We start from the raw sequence: 15,776 nt of genomic DNA on the forward strand, positions 1-15,776 counted from the left end.
GGCCAGTAATGGATGTTGTGTTGGGTCTGCGCTAAGCACATCCAGACAGGCAGCAGCAACAAGTCCCCTGGGGCCACCAGCCCCTGCCCCAGCCATGCCACAGTGCGGCCAGTCTCCAGCTCCCCACAGCCCTACCTGGGAGGTGCCTGCTGCATAGGGCTGGAGCTGCAGGCATTTATCAGCTTTAGTGAGACACAAGCAGCCCCAATGACCCAACACATCAAATCTCTCCCCTCCAGGCTGCAGAGCAACCTGTATTTTCAATTTCTGTTGCATGCCTTCTTCCCCCTTGCCCTGTAAGACAACACAAAATGAAACTGAAACAGCACTAAGACCAAAGCAGATTTTGTTTGGTTAAGTTTTATTCACATGTACAGGGGCAGTATCTCTTCTAACAATCCACATACTCCTACGGGTGTAATTTTGGTAAATCTTCTTTTGCCAAATGAGCACAGCTACCTATGGCTGTTTCACACCTCTGCCAGTGCTGAAGCAGCTGCCACTGGTGACAAGAAGTGGCTGAGCAAGAGACAGTAAATGTCAAGTGCTGGTGCATTGATCCTGTAACTCATCTGAGGTGGGGAGGATGCATCGGTACCCCTTTGTACCTCCCATTGCAAGGGTTGTGGTCTGGGTTTAGTAACGCATATAGATGCTGCTCCCAGCTGCCCACACCGCCAAGGGACAGAGGTGTCAGCTACTAAAAGCAGCATCTGACCTAAGAAATAGGCATTGAATGCTGAGACCCAAAAGAGGAATAGGAAAGTGACAAGTGAGAATGAACCCAAGGGAAAAAGCAAATTTGAGAGATGGCGTAAGGAGGAGGAAATGGTGTGCAAGTAACAGTAGTGGACATTAGTGGTCATACAGACATCAGTCAAATTCCCCTTTATATAAACTGGTTGGAACAAGCCAGTATAAAAAGAATTTCCATGGTACTAAGGAAACAAGGATGGACAAAGGACTAGCCATGGAAAATAATGAGGAAAAGGAAAGCAGTGAGAAACTAGCACACAAGAATAAAAAAGAACACCCAGAGCAGCCCAGACTGGGGTTAGTTTCCCCTGCTCATAACTGCTATCTTGTCAGCCTGGCACTGTTCAGCCTATTTTATCCTTCCTGCTCTTTTGCAGACCTGAGTGCTGAGCTGTTTGCACTTCACCCTGAGAGCTGTGATGTCCGTCAGTTGTTTAGGAAAAATAGTTTCTGAGATGTAAACACACGGAGATTGAACCAAGCTGTGTAATTTGGGACAAGTATCACATCAAAGCCCTTAAAACCTGGTGGGGGACAGCACAACCGCATTTAGGTCCAGAGTTTCAGTTAAAGCCCTTCTTCACGCTTGTGTTGAAGATCATTACATTAACATTTAGGTTAAGGCAGAATAAACGCTATAAGGACTCAGTCGTAATCCTTCCTATGAGCAGCTTTTGCAAATCCCACTCTGTCATTCCCACGGTCAAAAATGCAGTAAAACGCAGACATAAAGACGTCTCCTAAAATCCAGAGCAGACCATTGCGAGTCGGGATGTCAAGAGACTGAAAGCCGCTCATGCAGAAGGTTTGGTCTTCAATAGACTCCTGGAAGAGAAAGCACAAAGTGTCCTTGGGGTAGCCTGCTCCAGGCCCATCTAAAGAAGCAGGAAATACGGAACAGGGAGGCTGCAGATGCGCACCTTTATGATGTACTGCTCTGCTGTCAGCTTGTACTCATGGTGTCCAATCGTGAAGCTTATGTGAGGCAAACTGGACAGTCTTCTGCAGTCTACAAGAAACTGTGTGATGCACGGATTGAGGCGGGATAGGTTTGCCTTTTTTTTTAAGTATTGCCCTTTGAATACAAGACTTTAGCAGCAGGTAATAGCGAATTTGCTACAAGCAGCATCAGGATGACTTATGGCCCAACACTGCCCTCCAGCTTTCTAGCTCCTGCACTGGGTCAAACCAGCCTAGCAGCTCAGACTGCTGCACCAAAGCCCCAAGGAACCCAGTACTGATGAAAATCCTCGTGAGCCTCAGAAGAAATTAGGTGAAGGGAGACTGATGTGCCCCAGGTAGAACTCAGAAGCAAAATTGAGTGTGTGAGCCCCAGTGAATCCATTTCAGCAAGCAAAAGACTTGGACTGGATGGAGGGAACTGCCTCCAGCCTACGTAGGGAGCATTCACCCCACTCCCTCCCCTCACATCGTCATTTTAGGGGAAAAAAGCCAGTGAGGAATACAGTGCTTTGTGCTTACACACTGCTCTGAAGTGGGATTTAAAGATCAGAACTAAACTCTGGCATGGTCATTAATTCCCATAAGTAATACATCCACTTACAGTAATACAGAAGATAATTTCCTGGCCTTTCTTGTTATTTCATGAAACAACGGGTATGTTAAATGGCACTGCAGAATGCTCCAAGCCCCAGAGGGATCTTTGTGGAAACTGTAGTGTTTAAAGTCATTGTTTTAGAGACTTCCTAGAAGGAAGAATCTATTTTTGTTGCTGTTAAATCTGCTTTATGAAAACATACCTCTAAATCTTGTGTATATTTATCAGGTGTCATACCATTAGAACAAATAAATGATGGGATACAGAGGATAAGACTGAAAAAGCCAGTGTGATAGTTTGTAGGAGACAAGAAGCAAGACATTTTCATTTACATTTATTCATTCACATAGCTAGTATGTCCAGAATAAATTAATCCTTGCTGGTAAGAGATATAAGTTCTGGTAAAATCATTGATGGATGCACCCACTTATAGTGGGATAAATTTGAGCCTATATATTTAGCCTATCTGTGCTTGCTGCAAAAAGAGTCATAGAAAGTCTTGCTTTCAGGATGCTTTTTTGCAGAATCTGAGATGCTGGCTGAGTGTTCTTGTGTCAGCACTGGAGTATATAGACTTATACTGCCATGACCTGTTCCTGGTTTATATTATGCTAATATAAGTACATTGGAAATACACAAGTGCCACTCCAGGTCTTCCATTTACAAAAGGAGACAGATTAAAAGTCCACTTATGTCTTTGATCTTTGCAGAGCAACCATAACACTCAATGCTCTTCCAAGAGCAGTCGTGGGTCAGGATCAAGACAGCTAGCTGCAAAGTTGACAGAAGTCATACAGGGCAGCTTTACTTGGTGCACTGGAGCTGTGGTGATGTGGCGATTACCCATGGGAATCAGCCAAGGGCCAGCAATAAGGCATTTGAGTAAAAATAAGCTGCTCTTTCCCTGGCAGCAGGTGGATTTAGCCATCTCAGGCTTGCTAACTGAGTGCTTAGATGTTACAAGGGTTCAGTTACACCATGTGAAAACTGCCAGCAGGGAGATGCAAAGGGCAGCAGAGCGACATCCCAGCCTGGGATGGCAAGGCCATGGGAAAGCCTAAGCTACCTCAAGCAACTTCGGCTCATGCAAGCCCCCCCAAGACTGGTGCAGGGAGTCAGGGTTTGTAGGAGCAGGGTCACAGAGGCCATCAAATGGTAACAAAGATGTTCTGTCCCACTGGAGGAGGAGGAGGTTCTCCTCAGAGGGCAGGCATGGTTGGGAGAGGGCAGGACTTGTGGCAGAGATGCAAGGGGGATGCAGGAGAGAGCAGAAGGGAAGAGAGGAAAACCAGTGAGGAGACAGAGGAAGAAGAGACAGAGAGGTCTGTCCAAGCACGTGGCCCATCTGCCAGGAGCCAGCGTGGTGAGTGACTCCCAAGAGCCCTGGCACGACACTGCTTGCTCCACTGCAAGCTGACAGTGAGAGGTCTTGTCAGTGAAGCCATTGTATGATGCAATTAAAATATCTTTCCCTTTTCATTTGATGCTGATGGGGCTGGCCATGGCAGCATCACTGGGGAGCCAATGTCTACAGCTGAGGACAGTGAAAATCCTCTGATTTTATGAAAGAGAATGATCTCTGATGTAGACTACAGATGGAGTCCTCAAACAGATTCCCCCATTACTTTCTTACGCGCTGGTACAGATGAGTATGGGAAAGGAAGTGGACATTTGTGAGGAGGGCTGGGGCAGCAAGGCAGATGGGTCAAAACCAGCTTGGTTGTGAGTTCAGTGCTGCCCTGGAAGCAAAGCTTTTGCTGGGACATTTCTGAGCTATTATTTTGGTTATTTTCCCACCCTATAATCTTTTTGCACCAAATACCAGTTTCTCTTCCTGTTTTCTGACTGGTTTCTGGCTCTATAGTTTTTACCTCTCCAGTACGTGATGGACTTGCCCCAATATACTCCTGTAATCGCCTGATTTGTGAAGAGGGGCCCGTGATAAGAGAAGTGCCTGAGTCAACGATGGCTTCACAGCCGTGGGAGCAAAATGCCACCCGGCCCTGGATCTTTATACTGCAAGCGAAAAACAAAGCATCTTTAAGCAAATGGCATGTACACTCTGACTGAAGCAGCACATTATTGCTAGCTAAAGTGCCAGAGTACGGACTAAGGTTAAAACTAGCTGCCAAGCTTTGCCAGTCTTTAAAGACAAGAATGTCTTTAGAAGCCAAGAAGGTAATAAAAGGAAACTGCATGAGGAAGATGTCCTGTCTGTGGACTCACTCTCTCAAGATTCCTACTGCCCTAATCATTTGCTGCCTGCAGATGAATTTGTTCTCACCCACAGGTATGTGTTGTCCTTGATTTACACAGCATGATGGAGGAGGAGCAAAGAGACACTGACTTCTTTGACCAAGGTTAACAGGAAAGATGAGAGCAAGACCCAGAGCTGGATTCTGTTCCTGTGTGCCTTGACCTCTTAACTGAATAGTCTACCAAGAGTCAACTTGACCACTGGTGTATCATACTAAAACATTTTAACATGCTCTGCCAGAAAACAGCCACCCGTATCTCAGCCGATTCAAAGAGCTAATATACCCCTGCCTCATTCTGGTGAAACCCCTCTTCTAAAGGCACAAGGGTAAAACACTGCAGCTGAGTCCTCCTGTATAACCAGGTGTTTCTGCCTGCAGGTTTTACCTGGGGAGGTGAATTCCACCAGATATTTCATACATACTTGTTCACGTGTATTTGCCAATAGCTTTTCTCGGTGACTGGAACCCAGTGGATTGAACCTTTGTAGAGAGAATGGTCTATCCCCCCCAGAATCAACTCACCACCATTCTCAGTGTCGTCTCCTCTGAAAGCAGAAGACAGGTTAACACAGACATGGGAGCGTGCCAGCAGACACTTAAAAAAGCAAAAGACAAACCACAGCCGTTCCTAAATTCAGGTATGGGAACTGAAAGGGATTATTTCTAACCTATAACTGCATATGTCCCATCTCAGAGCCTCCAAACAACCTCTGAGAAGATGTTCTGTAGGCTGCCAAGGACTGAGATAGGCAGCAGGAGCAGGCTGAGCCAGTTGCTGCTTTTGCCTCAGAATAAACAAAACAACAAAAAAAAACCCAATCAAAACCCAAGAAATGGGGAAAATTCCTTTCTTCAGTTGAAGCTTTATAAAGATGCATGGCTGTCAACAGTTAAAACAGATGTATTTCTCTTTTGGCAGTGTCGCTTTAAAGACTGACCTTTTCAGATAGAAAGAGAAGACCGGCTCCTCTACCAGCTGCTGGTTCATGATGCTGTCAAACACGGGCAGAGCATTGCCTACTATCAAGGAGGGGTATCCCAAGCCCAGCACACCATCAAAATGGGCAAGGGCGAAGGTTGTTCCTGGCTCAAACACCGACTCGCCAAAGTCCTGGCCCTTGATGGAGATGTTACTGATCTGTTTGGTACCAAAAAAAGAAAAACAACAATCCCAAAACAGTTGAAAGCAAAGACACCATCAATTAGAATACATTATCCACATTTCAGATCCATATGAATGGATTCATTCCTTTTATAAAGCCTGCACAATATCCTTAGGTGACTTGCATCAATAGAACAGGTGCTCATTTGGCAGGTAGGCTACATCAACTCCTTGTAATGCCTGGATTCTATGGCTGTTTGTTTATAAATCCATGACAGGACCCAAGGAGACAAGCAGAAATGAAAAACAGAATCTTATGGGTTTGTCTTGGTAGCACAAAGCTGGAACAGCACCTTCACCTCTCAGCACCCAGCTTGCTGGGGCCTCCACCCTGCCCTTGCCTAAACCAGGTAAGGCTTTCCAGGGCAAAGCCAGAATGTGAACTGCCTTAAAACAGCTGACCTGGAGGCTGACACCCATTTGAGGTGGACACTTACCTGCAGCGTGTCTTTGCCAGCAATGCCCAGAAGCTGTCCCGTGCCATACTGCAAGGAGAAGGCTTCCCCACCGTGCTCGTACGAATCTGACAGAAAGGACTTAAATTTCTGGTGCACCCCTACACAAAACAAATGACATTTGTGCACCGAGGGGAGGTAATGGTGATGCACCTGCTCCCCAGTGCAGAACCAGATGAGATGCAAGAGGAAGGTGTTGATGGAGGTGGATGTGCCCTCCAGACAGCCCTATTTTTCTGTACCTTGGAGGTTACTTGGGGTTGTAAAGACAAATTAAAACAAAAATGGGCATTTTCACCAGTATTGGTAGCTCTCAGGTTTATTTTCATGCCCTTTACATTAGGTACCTCATGGTGCAGAAGGACCCATGGCAGTGCAGCCAGTGCCTGCCCTGGCTGTGGGGTGATGCGGAGGGACAGAGGAGCAAGCCAGGGAGGGGACAGTGACCCTCAGGGGTGCTCCAAATCTTCTCTTCCCAAATCCCTGCTGCAGGCAAGCTCCTTGGGAAAGGAGAAGTGTCCAAGGAACCCAAGACACAAAGCAAAAGGGAGAGTAACATTTCTTACTGCATGCTTCGCTGATACAATAAGCAGAAGGGACCCAAAAGTTGGAGGAGCCGGTGTCAAACACGACGGTGAACTTCTGGGGCGGTGTGCCGACACTCACAACTCCATAGTACTGTGCCTGGGGGGCAAACAACACAACCTGCTCTGGGCTGCACTGCTATTCCCGAGAAACAGGCAGACGTGGGAGCATGACACAATGCTTTCTCAGGGGGTTGGGTGCAATTTGAACATGAAGGCATGCACAGGGCACTGCGTGTGGCTCCAGGAGTGGCTGTGTGCAGCAGGTTTCACTCCAGCTGCATGCATAACAGTGCAGGATTTTTAAAGCCTGTTAAGCAAACACTCAGTTGGGTTCCCCCATGAAGTCAGCAAGCCCCCTTGCACCAACTTCAGCAGTCAACTCCAAGACAAAACTCTCGCACAACCACACAGGCAGCTCCTTACTGATGTCAGTAAGAAACCAGTGGTGCAGAGACAGCATGACCGGCCTCTGTCAGCGTCAGAGGGCTCCAACCAATGGCACACTGTCACATGTGGCTGAGCTTTTTCCTTTGTAATTATCAGCTATTAGAAAGTCAAAAAATTGCTCTGTTGCACTGACTGTGTCTGATGAACTGAACAAATTCATCCAGTGGAAATGAGTGACCATTCCTGCATACCAGCTGAGGATAATCTGTGAATACGTGAGTGCTGAAGCGAAGAGCTTATCCACATCCCGAATACAAGTGTCTAAGTGCCCCTATCTGGCCCTGGAAGAGCATTTCAGCATTAAGAGGCCTATTTTTAGGAAGAGGCATTTCTGGAATTCAAACGCAGATAGAAAAGCAATAGCCAGTGCCAAGCCTTTTGTAGCAATGCAAATATTTGAATGTGTATCTTCAAGAGCATACTTGTTAATACACTGAATATAGTTTCTGACCCCAGAGTTTAGGGTCTGGATGAGATAGTCATGAAAAGGCAAGCAAGTGCACCATTTAAGAGAACATACAGTAGGATTTTATTCCTTCCTGTATTAAACAAACCTTTATCAATTAATCTGCAAAGTGAGGCAGTTCTAAGACATGTACATCAAAAAGAAAAAACACAAACACCTTGCACTGAAACCTCCACTAAAGTGTTCCTGGTGTTAGTTGGATATGCTGGGGAAGGGGGTGTGTTTTGTCCTTCTGAGATTTATCCCCTCTTTGATAAGCTTTAAAGCAGGCTGATATGTTTCAGTCTCCTTTATTCTTCTTTTACAGAAGAATACATCTTACACACATCTCTAGCTCACCTTGACATATTTCATTACAGCTCTCAAGTGTCAGGAAGTTCTTGCTGAATTAATTCAGCCTTCCCTTCCCTGCTCACATGCAGCCTCCACAATGTCTCTGCAACTTAGCTTTTCTTTACATAAGCATAACAGAAGGATCAAATAAAACAGAGAACAGAGACCATCCAAGAGGACAACACGCTAAACCCAGGAAAGACAATCTACAGAATGGCTGACCTGCTGACTTGCCTGTCTGAGATCCAATGGAACTCCTTTTTTACCTTTTTCAATTTAGGTAGTCAGTTCAGTCAGGTTAGTGTGAGAGCCAGGTCAGTCTCCAATATTTAATACACATTAAGCTCAGGAGATAAAAACAGACAAATAAAAACCCTACTTGGGTCTTTGCTATCACTGATTTATGACACCACATGGTCAAATAAATGAGATTTGGGGGATTTTTTTTATACCATGCAAACATCCAAGTTTCTGATAAATAGAATACAGCTAAATGAAGCAATCAAGTTCTGCCACAAAAAAAAAAAAAAAAAGCAGTCCTGAACACAGATTGATACAGGCAAACCTACATTAGTCCGGATTCCCAATCAAGTCCAATCCAGATCTACACAAAAATGAAACTTGTCAGAGAACTACCACTGCTAGACTACATCAGCTTTCTACACAGGTCCCATGCTAACCTGGATCTAGACATGTGATATTTTGCAGACTAGCAGACTATTTTGTATGATCGAATACCTAGTGATATTATGATCTAATAGTGTAGAGCAGCAAGCCACCTCAAGCCCTATATATTCATTGAGAGACTAGATTTGAAATGTGCTGGAAAAAAATAAAGCATCTTCGAGAGAACAACAAATCCTTACGATTGTATTACCAAAACTGTACTTACATTCATGTAATCATACAGCCTTTCTGAAGCAGTTCCAACTGATAAAGCAATATCTGCAGGGAAGCAATGCAGGTACCTCCGGGCAAAAATGTCAGGGTGGTGATTCCTCCAAAACTCCTCTAATTCTCCCTTTTCTTTCAGCTGTTTCTTGATAGATTTGAATCGAATGAGGGGGATTCTACAGAAACAACATAAATGCACAAAAATTCACTGGGTCTCCTTTCTAGAGCTCTCATACACTCTTTTATTGTTAAATTTGCTTATTTTTTGAGACCTCAAGTAGCAACCCTGGAAAGCATCTCAAACGTGCCAGTGATGCTAGATGCATTTTCTTACCGTTCCAGGGCCAGGGTTAACGGGACATAAAGCACAGCCAACAGCATCACCCGCATGGCTCCAAGCAGGTCAGAGTCTAACAACACTCATTTACTCAGAAGTCCCTTTTTTATAGCCCGTTGTCAGCAGAGGGCTGTTCGCCAGGTCAATCAATCACAGGAGGTCAGTGCTTTGGCAGAAAAGTGATTCATTTGCTCTCAGAGTAACCGCTGGATTGTGCAAATAGCAGTGTCCAGGGGAGCTACTAAGACAGATGACCAGGGCACAGTGTAGACCAAATAGACATTTTATTTGTAGACCAAATAAACATTTTATTAACAATCCTTAGTGTCATTTACATAAATACATGGTATGAGCTTGGCTACTGTTAGGATGGGAAAGAGGAGGTGGTCCAGGAACTTGCCTGGTTCCCTCCAAGTAAGCTTCTTTTCAAGGTTATTTTAGTGACAAGCAGCCCAGATGTGTCCAATGCAGAGAAAGAGGACATAACATGTAACCATTTCCCTTTTACATGGAGGTATTTCAGCAGGGCATGTGATAGGGTTATGACAAGTCATCCCTTAACAACTGAAGCTTAATTCCCTGTTTATGGGAGAGCTCCAGGCTAAACATAAATATGACTGCCACATGAAAAAATGGGGATCGAAAGTAAAAACCATGACAGGCTGCAACACACAGTAATAAACAGCCAGTGGCTTTGTGCGGGTTTCAGCAAGACACTTGGAAGCGCTTGCTCGGGTTTATTTTCCTGCGAGTTTCCTGAGGTTAGCGGTTCCCACCCCTGCCTGACACTTGTATCCAACTCCAACTGGCGGAAAAGTCACGGTGTCGAAGAGGCTGATCTGACAGAGAGCAACCCCAAACCCATTAACTGCCTGCGAGGAAGCTCAGCGTTGAGACTGTGAGTTACTTGTGAGACATTCTCTATCTTTCCTCTGCATGAGGAAGCGCAGTGAGCAATCACATGCTGCAGCCTGGCATGCAACAAAGCTAAATGTGAATAATCAGCCTGTTTTGTTCAAAGGCCTATGCTAGGATGCCGGGAAAAGAGCAATGACAACTTTTTCCCTGGAATACATCACTTATTTCAGATGAACTGCTCACCACATGAGGGTGAACTGGAATTCAGTACCTTCCCAAAAAAGACAGCAGATGTTTCGCACAGCGAAGAGTGAATGTCAAGAACATGGAGGAGGCAGGAGTCATCATCTGCTCTAGCAGCAATGCTCCAGTCAAGAAAAAACAGGAAAAAAAAACAAACACACAGTGTTTTGCCTTAAAATAAACTAATTCAGAGCTCTAGTCTTTAGTCCCCTGGATTTTGAGACACACATTCTACTTTTTCAAACTTACCTGCAAAAGCATGAGGGCTACAGAAACTCAGCAAAGGCTGTTGTCCAGAGCTGTGTGCAGAGCTTTGGATCTGAAAAAGCACCAGCAGCTCTAGTCTTAATTTACATAAAAAATACTAAAATCTAAAAATCACAGCTTTTACATTGGTTTCCATTTTACTGCGATTGGTCTTTAATTCCTTAGCCCTGAGCAGCATTCCCTGTTTCTTGCAAACTCAGAGGTTTTACACAAGTTCTCAGCAAGCAATTATATTTTCTGCCCCACAGCTGCCCCAGCCACCGAGCTGCAGGAGTTGGGTGCTGGCAGTGAGGACAGTGAGCAATAGCTGTGGTCATCTGTGAACTTCCAGGGAGCAAAGGCATTTCTCAAGGAGCCTACATGCGCCACCTGATGCGCAGCAGAGCAGATGTCATGCCCCCTGGTAGAGCAGTGTCATTTTGACAAGAGCAAGACAACGTCTGTGCTGAGTACCTTTATCACTTGAACTTTTCCTCAAATGCCACAAATGCTTCTGGGAAGTCATTAATGTTCATATTGGAGGGCATCAGGATAACTGAAGACACGAAGTGGCTTTCAAAACACCGCCCTGGGTCTGGTGAGGGGACTGCCTTTGCCTTAGAGCCTCCATTGAGTCGCTGGTTCTCAGAAAGCTCAAGATTATTCATTTATTGCAAATGTAGCCCTTTGTTGTCTCACCACACAAAGGTTATAGTTTCCCCAAATACTCTGATCTCACCGTGTGTTCCAAGCAGACATTCATTTCGCCAACAGAGGTACAAAATGCGGCAACAGAAGGTCATCGTGACTTATTTTGATAAGCTGGAATAATGATTAAACTACAATGCAAAGGATCCCCAAGTTGTTTGCAGCTTAAAAGTTCCAGTAGAAATAATTCAAGTAGAAAAAAAAATGTAAGTACGTGTGCCTATAAACATAAGGTGTACTGCAAAGTTGTTTCTCTCCATATGGATTATTAAGGAAAATATGACTAAACAAAGAAGCTGATATACTTTTACCTAGGCTTTTTTGTTGTCCTGATCAGCAGGATATCTGATGAGATTTGTCTAAGGGACATGTCTTTGCTATGAATGTTAATTCATTATTATTTATGCCAAATTCATTTGATTTTCAACCCCTCTAGCCTACAGTACCTTACAGGGCAGGGAGCTTTGCATTTAGAAGGTGCCACAGCTCCTCGGAAATGGAAACATATACAAAAACCATGAGGGCCATGGGTCTATTTTCTTATCAGTCAGATGACATTCCAGGGTACCTGCTTGGGAAAGGATGCCCTGTGAACTCTGGGAATGAATGACAGGACCCCCACAGCAGTCCTCTGCCAGGGTGTGTAGTGCTCAAGCAGTAAGGTGGCTTCTCTGAGGTGCTCATTCAGTGAGAAGCAGCTGGTGCTGTTGGGACGCTATGCCTAGCATGTCCCGCCTTCTGTCATGACAGCAAGTATTTTCAGCGCCTCTCTTCCACAGCACAGCCACAGATGACTGCGGCATATCTTTGTTCTCCAGGCTTGATACTCTGCCCAGCTTCTCCATCCAAAACCTACTTCATGGCGTTCACGTTACAGCACTCACTGTTCTCTGCCTTGCAGCAACACTAGTTCCCAGATGTTCTCTCTGTTGTCCTCCCCCAGGAAACCCTCCTTACATTTCATAGCATCATTGCTGCATGGCACAGACACATCTTGCACAGAAAAGACTAGTAAACATCCTACAGCATACATTTGATTGATAGCTAAGAGTTGCTTTACTCTGGAAAACAAGTGCCAGTAGAGAGCTCTCTATTCCCAGATGTGACCAGAGATCAGAGGCCACCTCAACTGTGTGATATTGCCTTTTTCTCAATCTTTTGTTTACTCTGCCTTTTGTTTTTCCAAGAATATGTGACTCTCAGCAATCATGTATTTTGGTTGTGTAGAATGTAACACCCAGAAACCTACTGCAGGTTCTTGGAAGAAAGTATCTTCCCTAAATTACGGTAAGCGTGGAAAATGACAGCAACAAGCTGTAGGTATATCAAAGTAGAGAGCCAGCTGCTGGAAAGGCCATTTCACTTTAAAACAGGAGAAGGCTCACTTGGTGGAGACCTTAGAGCAGCCTTCCAGTACCTGAGGGGGTCCTACAACAAATCTGGAGAGGAACTTTTTACAAGGGCATGTAGTGATAGGACAAGGAGGAATGGCTTTAAACTGAAAGAGCGTGGTTTTAGATTAGACATGAGGAAGAAATTCTTTACTGTGAGGGTGGTGAGATGGTGGAAGAGGTTGCCCACAGAAGCTGTGGTTCTGAGCAACCTGGTCTAGAGGAAGGTGCCCCTGCCCATGGCAGGGGGATTGGAACTGGATGATCTTTAAGGTCCCTTCCAACCCAAACCAGTCTATGATTCTATGAAAACATTCTGTCAGTTTTCATACCCAAAGGTCATAGTAAAGCTATGTCCAACACACAGGTAGGATAATCCCCAGGAAAACTTAAAACAGAAGCAGTTCAAAAAGTCAAAGTATACAGAGGTGCCTGCACATGGGAATTCAAGATTTCCTCCTAGAAATCAGAGGTGCTCCTGACCTGAACAGCAATGAGTCTTGCTGAGAGAAGGAGGGGAACAGTTTACACTGTCACATCTAAATAGTCATAATTCTTAACATTGTATGTATCTCACTCATACCAAGTGAGAATCTGGATGGAATTAAATTCATGGGAGTTTCTTTTCAGGTTTTGGTAGGAACACAGGGACTGCAGTAGCACAGTTGGAAGGTGGCCGGAGGACAGCGTTGGCAGGTTGTGATAGTGAGCATATTAAACAGGGGTTCAGATAAGATGTAAAACATAATGTAATGAGAAAGGCCCTACAAAGTCAAGAGTGCCAGGAGCTATAGTAAACACCATTAAATTAGGAACATAAATAGTAGAACAGCTCAAGATAGCAGTTTGCCAAGTATTTGTGTTAAAGCTTTAAGATAAGCACTGGGTGGCAAGTTACACTCTGAAATTATGCATTTGGCACCTTGCAAAGTAAATCCCTAGAAGTGCCACCCGTCTGGAAAGTCAGTCGAGCCCTGACAGGTATTTTAAACACCAATTCGATTACGTCCGATGTTTCCGCTGAAGGTCTCATGAAAGCTAAACATCTGAGTTTAGAAATCTGGTCTTCTGCGCTGTTTACTCTCCCAAGCTAATCCCTGCAGAGAGCACTGGCTGCACAGACAGCACAGCCAGAGCAAGAAGTTAGGGGCTGGGGCACTGGGGAGATGGGCTGGGGCAAAATCAGTGAGCATTTACAGTGTGCATTGCAGGAAGAGGCAAGAAGGAATGTTGTTGGGGAGGGGCGAGCAGGAGTGTGTGTGAGAGAGGGAGACCCGCACTCTGCATCGTCCTGTCTGTAATCCCCATCACCAAACACTCATTTGGTTATCAGAAATGTTTCAGAGCCCTTGAGATTAACGGCTGGTGCCATGTAAACAGAGCCTTATATTGGGAAGACAGAGTTACTGGCAGGCCAGTGCACAGGCGGGCTCCTGTCCCGTACATACACTCCCAGCCATCCCCAAAGAAAAGTCACAGGATGGGCAACAGTCTGAAAGCCGTAGTTGCTTTTGTGCCCTCCAACGAGTGCCAGAAGTACCTCGTGGAAGACCTAGAAGAGATGCCAGTGGATAAAATGGTGGATCTGAGCGGCAGCCAGCTGAGGCGGCTGCCTCTGCACATTTGCTCTTTTAGGGAACTGGTTAAGCTGTACCTGAGTGACAACAACCTGAACCATCTGCCTCCGGAACTGGAGCAGCTGCAAAACCTGCAGATCCTGGCCCTGGACTTCAACAACTTCAAAGCACTGCCCCTGGTCGTGTGCACGCTGAAGCAGCTGTGCATCCTCTACCTGGGCAACAACAAGCTCTGCAGCCTGCCCCTTGAGCTCCGTCTACTGCAGAATCTCAAGACCCTCTGGATCGAGTCCAACTGCCTGCAGTACCTGCCCGAGGTGGTGTGCGAGTTGACTCTGCTCAAGACCCTGCATGCTGGCTCTAATGCGCTGCGCACGCTCCCCACGCAGCTGCAGTACCTGCAGGAGCTGCGCACCATCTGGCTGTCGGGCAATCTGCTGTCTGAGTTCCCCGCTGTGCTCCTGGACATGCCTTTCCTGGAGGTGATCGACGTGGATCGCAACTCTATCCGGTTCTTCCCCAGCCTGGCTCACCTCCCCGGTCTGAAGTTAGTGATCTATGACCATAACCCCTGCAGGAACGCACCCAAAGTGGCCAAAGGAGTTCGCAGGGTGGGGAGGTGGTCAGAGGAGACTCCTGAACCCCGAAAGCGGTCCGGGGCAGTGGTAGAAATTCCACTCGATGAGAGACCATCGCCACCTCCTGCCATCAAGCCTGAGCTGGAAGTCGAGCCCTGTTGATGCTTCACTCTGGCAAAGGTGGCAGTGCACTCACACCACCACCCAGCCTCTACTTCTTTCTCCCTTGCTTGCTGGCATCCAGGGAGCCCCACACTGCCTTGCTAGTCTTCGGGAGTAGGTGCACCAGCTTGAAGCTAGATGAGAGCAAAACCCTCTTGTACAGTCACCTGTTTTGCACAGCACCCAGCACTCTCTAGAGCAAAGGCTTCATCATCTTCCCCCTCCACCCATGTGGGGACCACTCAGAGGTGGCAGCAAAGATGAGACAGTTCAGATGTCTTCCATGGGTGGACTGTGCAGAGCACGAATGGACTTGCTACTCTTCATCCATGGGCTCACCCTTCTCCCCTCCACCTTGCTGAGGTGTCTGAGCTCAGCTGGATGCCACTGTTCAAGGTGATTGCTTCTGAGTCACTGCAGTAAAGTAAGCACAGCATTTGTCTCAAATGCCTTATCTGAAACACAGGAACAGCTTGAAGGTTTCCCTCCCTGCCGTGTGGGAAGCTGTAGCAGAGCCCTGGCTGTGCTATCAAGGAAACAGTGCGTATGTACCAGCAAGCTCTCCTCTTACCAGTGCAGCCTTCTTCCTGGAAAATTTGCAACCACCCTTGTTTTGTTATTGCCAAGCAGCATTCTAAATGATGGTGAGGAAAGCAACAGGCTTTGCTGCTAGTTTCTGTTACCAACAACATTGCCATTAAGGGTAGCTTTACACACCAAGTTCTCATGCAGTAGCAAAGAAGAAAATCAAAGCCTGACT

General features: G+C 46.0%; 2 protein-coding genes across 2 annotated transcripts; one reads left to right on the top strand and one right to left on the bottom strand.

Moving 5' to 3' along the window:
• Window positions 1-344: 344 nt before the first annotated feature.
• Window positions 345-9,492, bottom strand: LOC130610005 (cathepsin E-A-like). Its single transcript, XM_057429537.1, has 9 exons — window positions 9,251-9,492; window positions 8,915-9,092; window positions 6,756-6,873; window positions 6,172-6,290; window positions 5,511-5,710; window positions 4,995-5,117; window positions 4,186-4,330; window positions 1,677-1,775; window positions 345-1,581 (listed from the first exon to the last, which is right to left on the bottom strand). Exons 1-9 carry the CDS (start codon window positions 9,304-9,306, stop codon window positions 1,402-1,404), a joined length of 1,218 nt encoding a protein of 405 aa, XP_057285520.1. The 5' UTR covers window positions 9,307-9,492; the 3' UTR covers window positions 345-1,401.
• A 4,687-nt stretch (window positions 9,493-14,179) lies between these two features.
• On the top strand, window positions 14,180-15,016 carry LRRC10 (leucine rich repeat containing 10). The gene has a single exon (XM_057429540.1). The coding sequence runs from the start codon at window positions 14,180-14,182 to the stop codon at window positions 15,014-15,016; it is 837 nt and encodes a 278-aa protein (XP_057285523.1).
• The last annotated feature ends 760 nt before the right edge of the window (window positions 15,017-15,776 follow it).

The sequence above is a fragment of the Pezoporus wallicus genome, unplaced genomic scaffold (assembly GCF_028554395.1).
Source record: "Pezoporus wallicus isolate ANWC-B61680 ecotype Strahan unplaced genomic scaffold, APGP_CSIRO_Pwel_v1 contig_5069, whole genome shotgun sequence".
Lineage (NCBI taxonomy): Eukaryota > Metazoa > Chordata > Aves > Psittaciformes > Psittacidae > Pezoporus > Pezoporus wallicus.

Excerpts from the sequence above, each read along its gene's own strand:
- LOC130610005 (XM_057429537.1), bottom strand. The coding sequence starts at position 9,306 with ATGCGGGTGATGCTGTTGGCTGTGCTTTATGTCCCGTTAACCCTGGCC. Across the intron at positions 5,118-5,510 it reads TTCTCTTTCTATCTGAAAAG|AGGAGACGACACTGAGAATG; the intron begins GTCAGTCTTTAA and ends TTCTGCTTTCAG. Across the intron at positions 1,582-1,676 it reads CAGAGCAGTACATCATAAAG|GAGTCTATTGAAGACCAAAC; the intron begins GTGCGCATCTGC and ends TTTCTCTTCCAG.
- LRRC10 (XM_057429540.1), top strand. The coding sequence starts at position 14,180 with ATGGGCAACAGTCTGAAAGCCGTAGTTGCTTTTGTGCCCTCCAACGAG.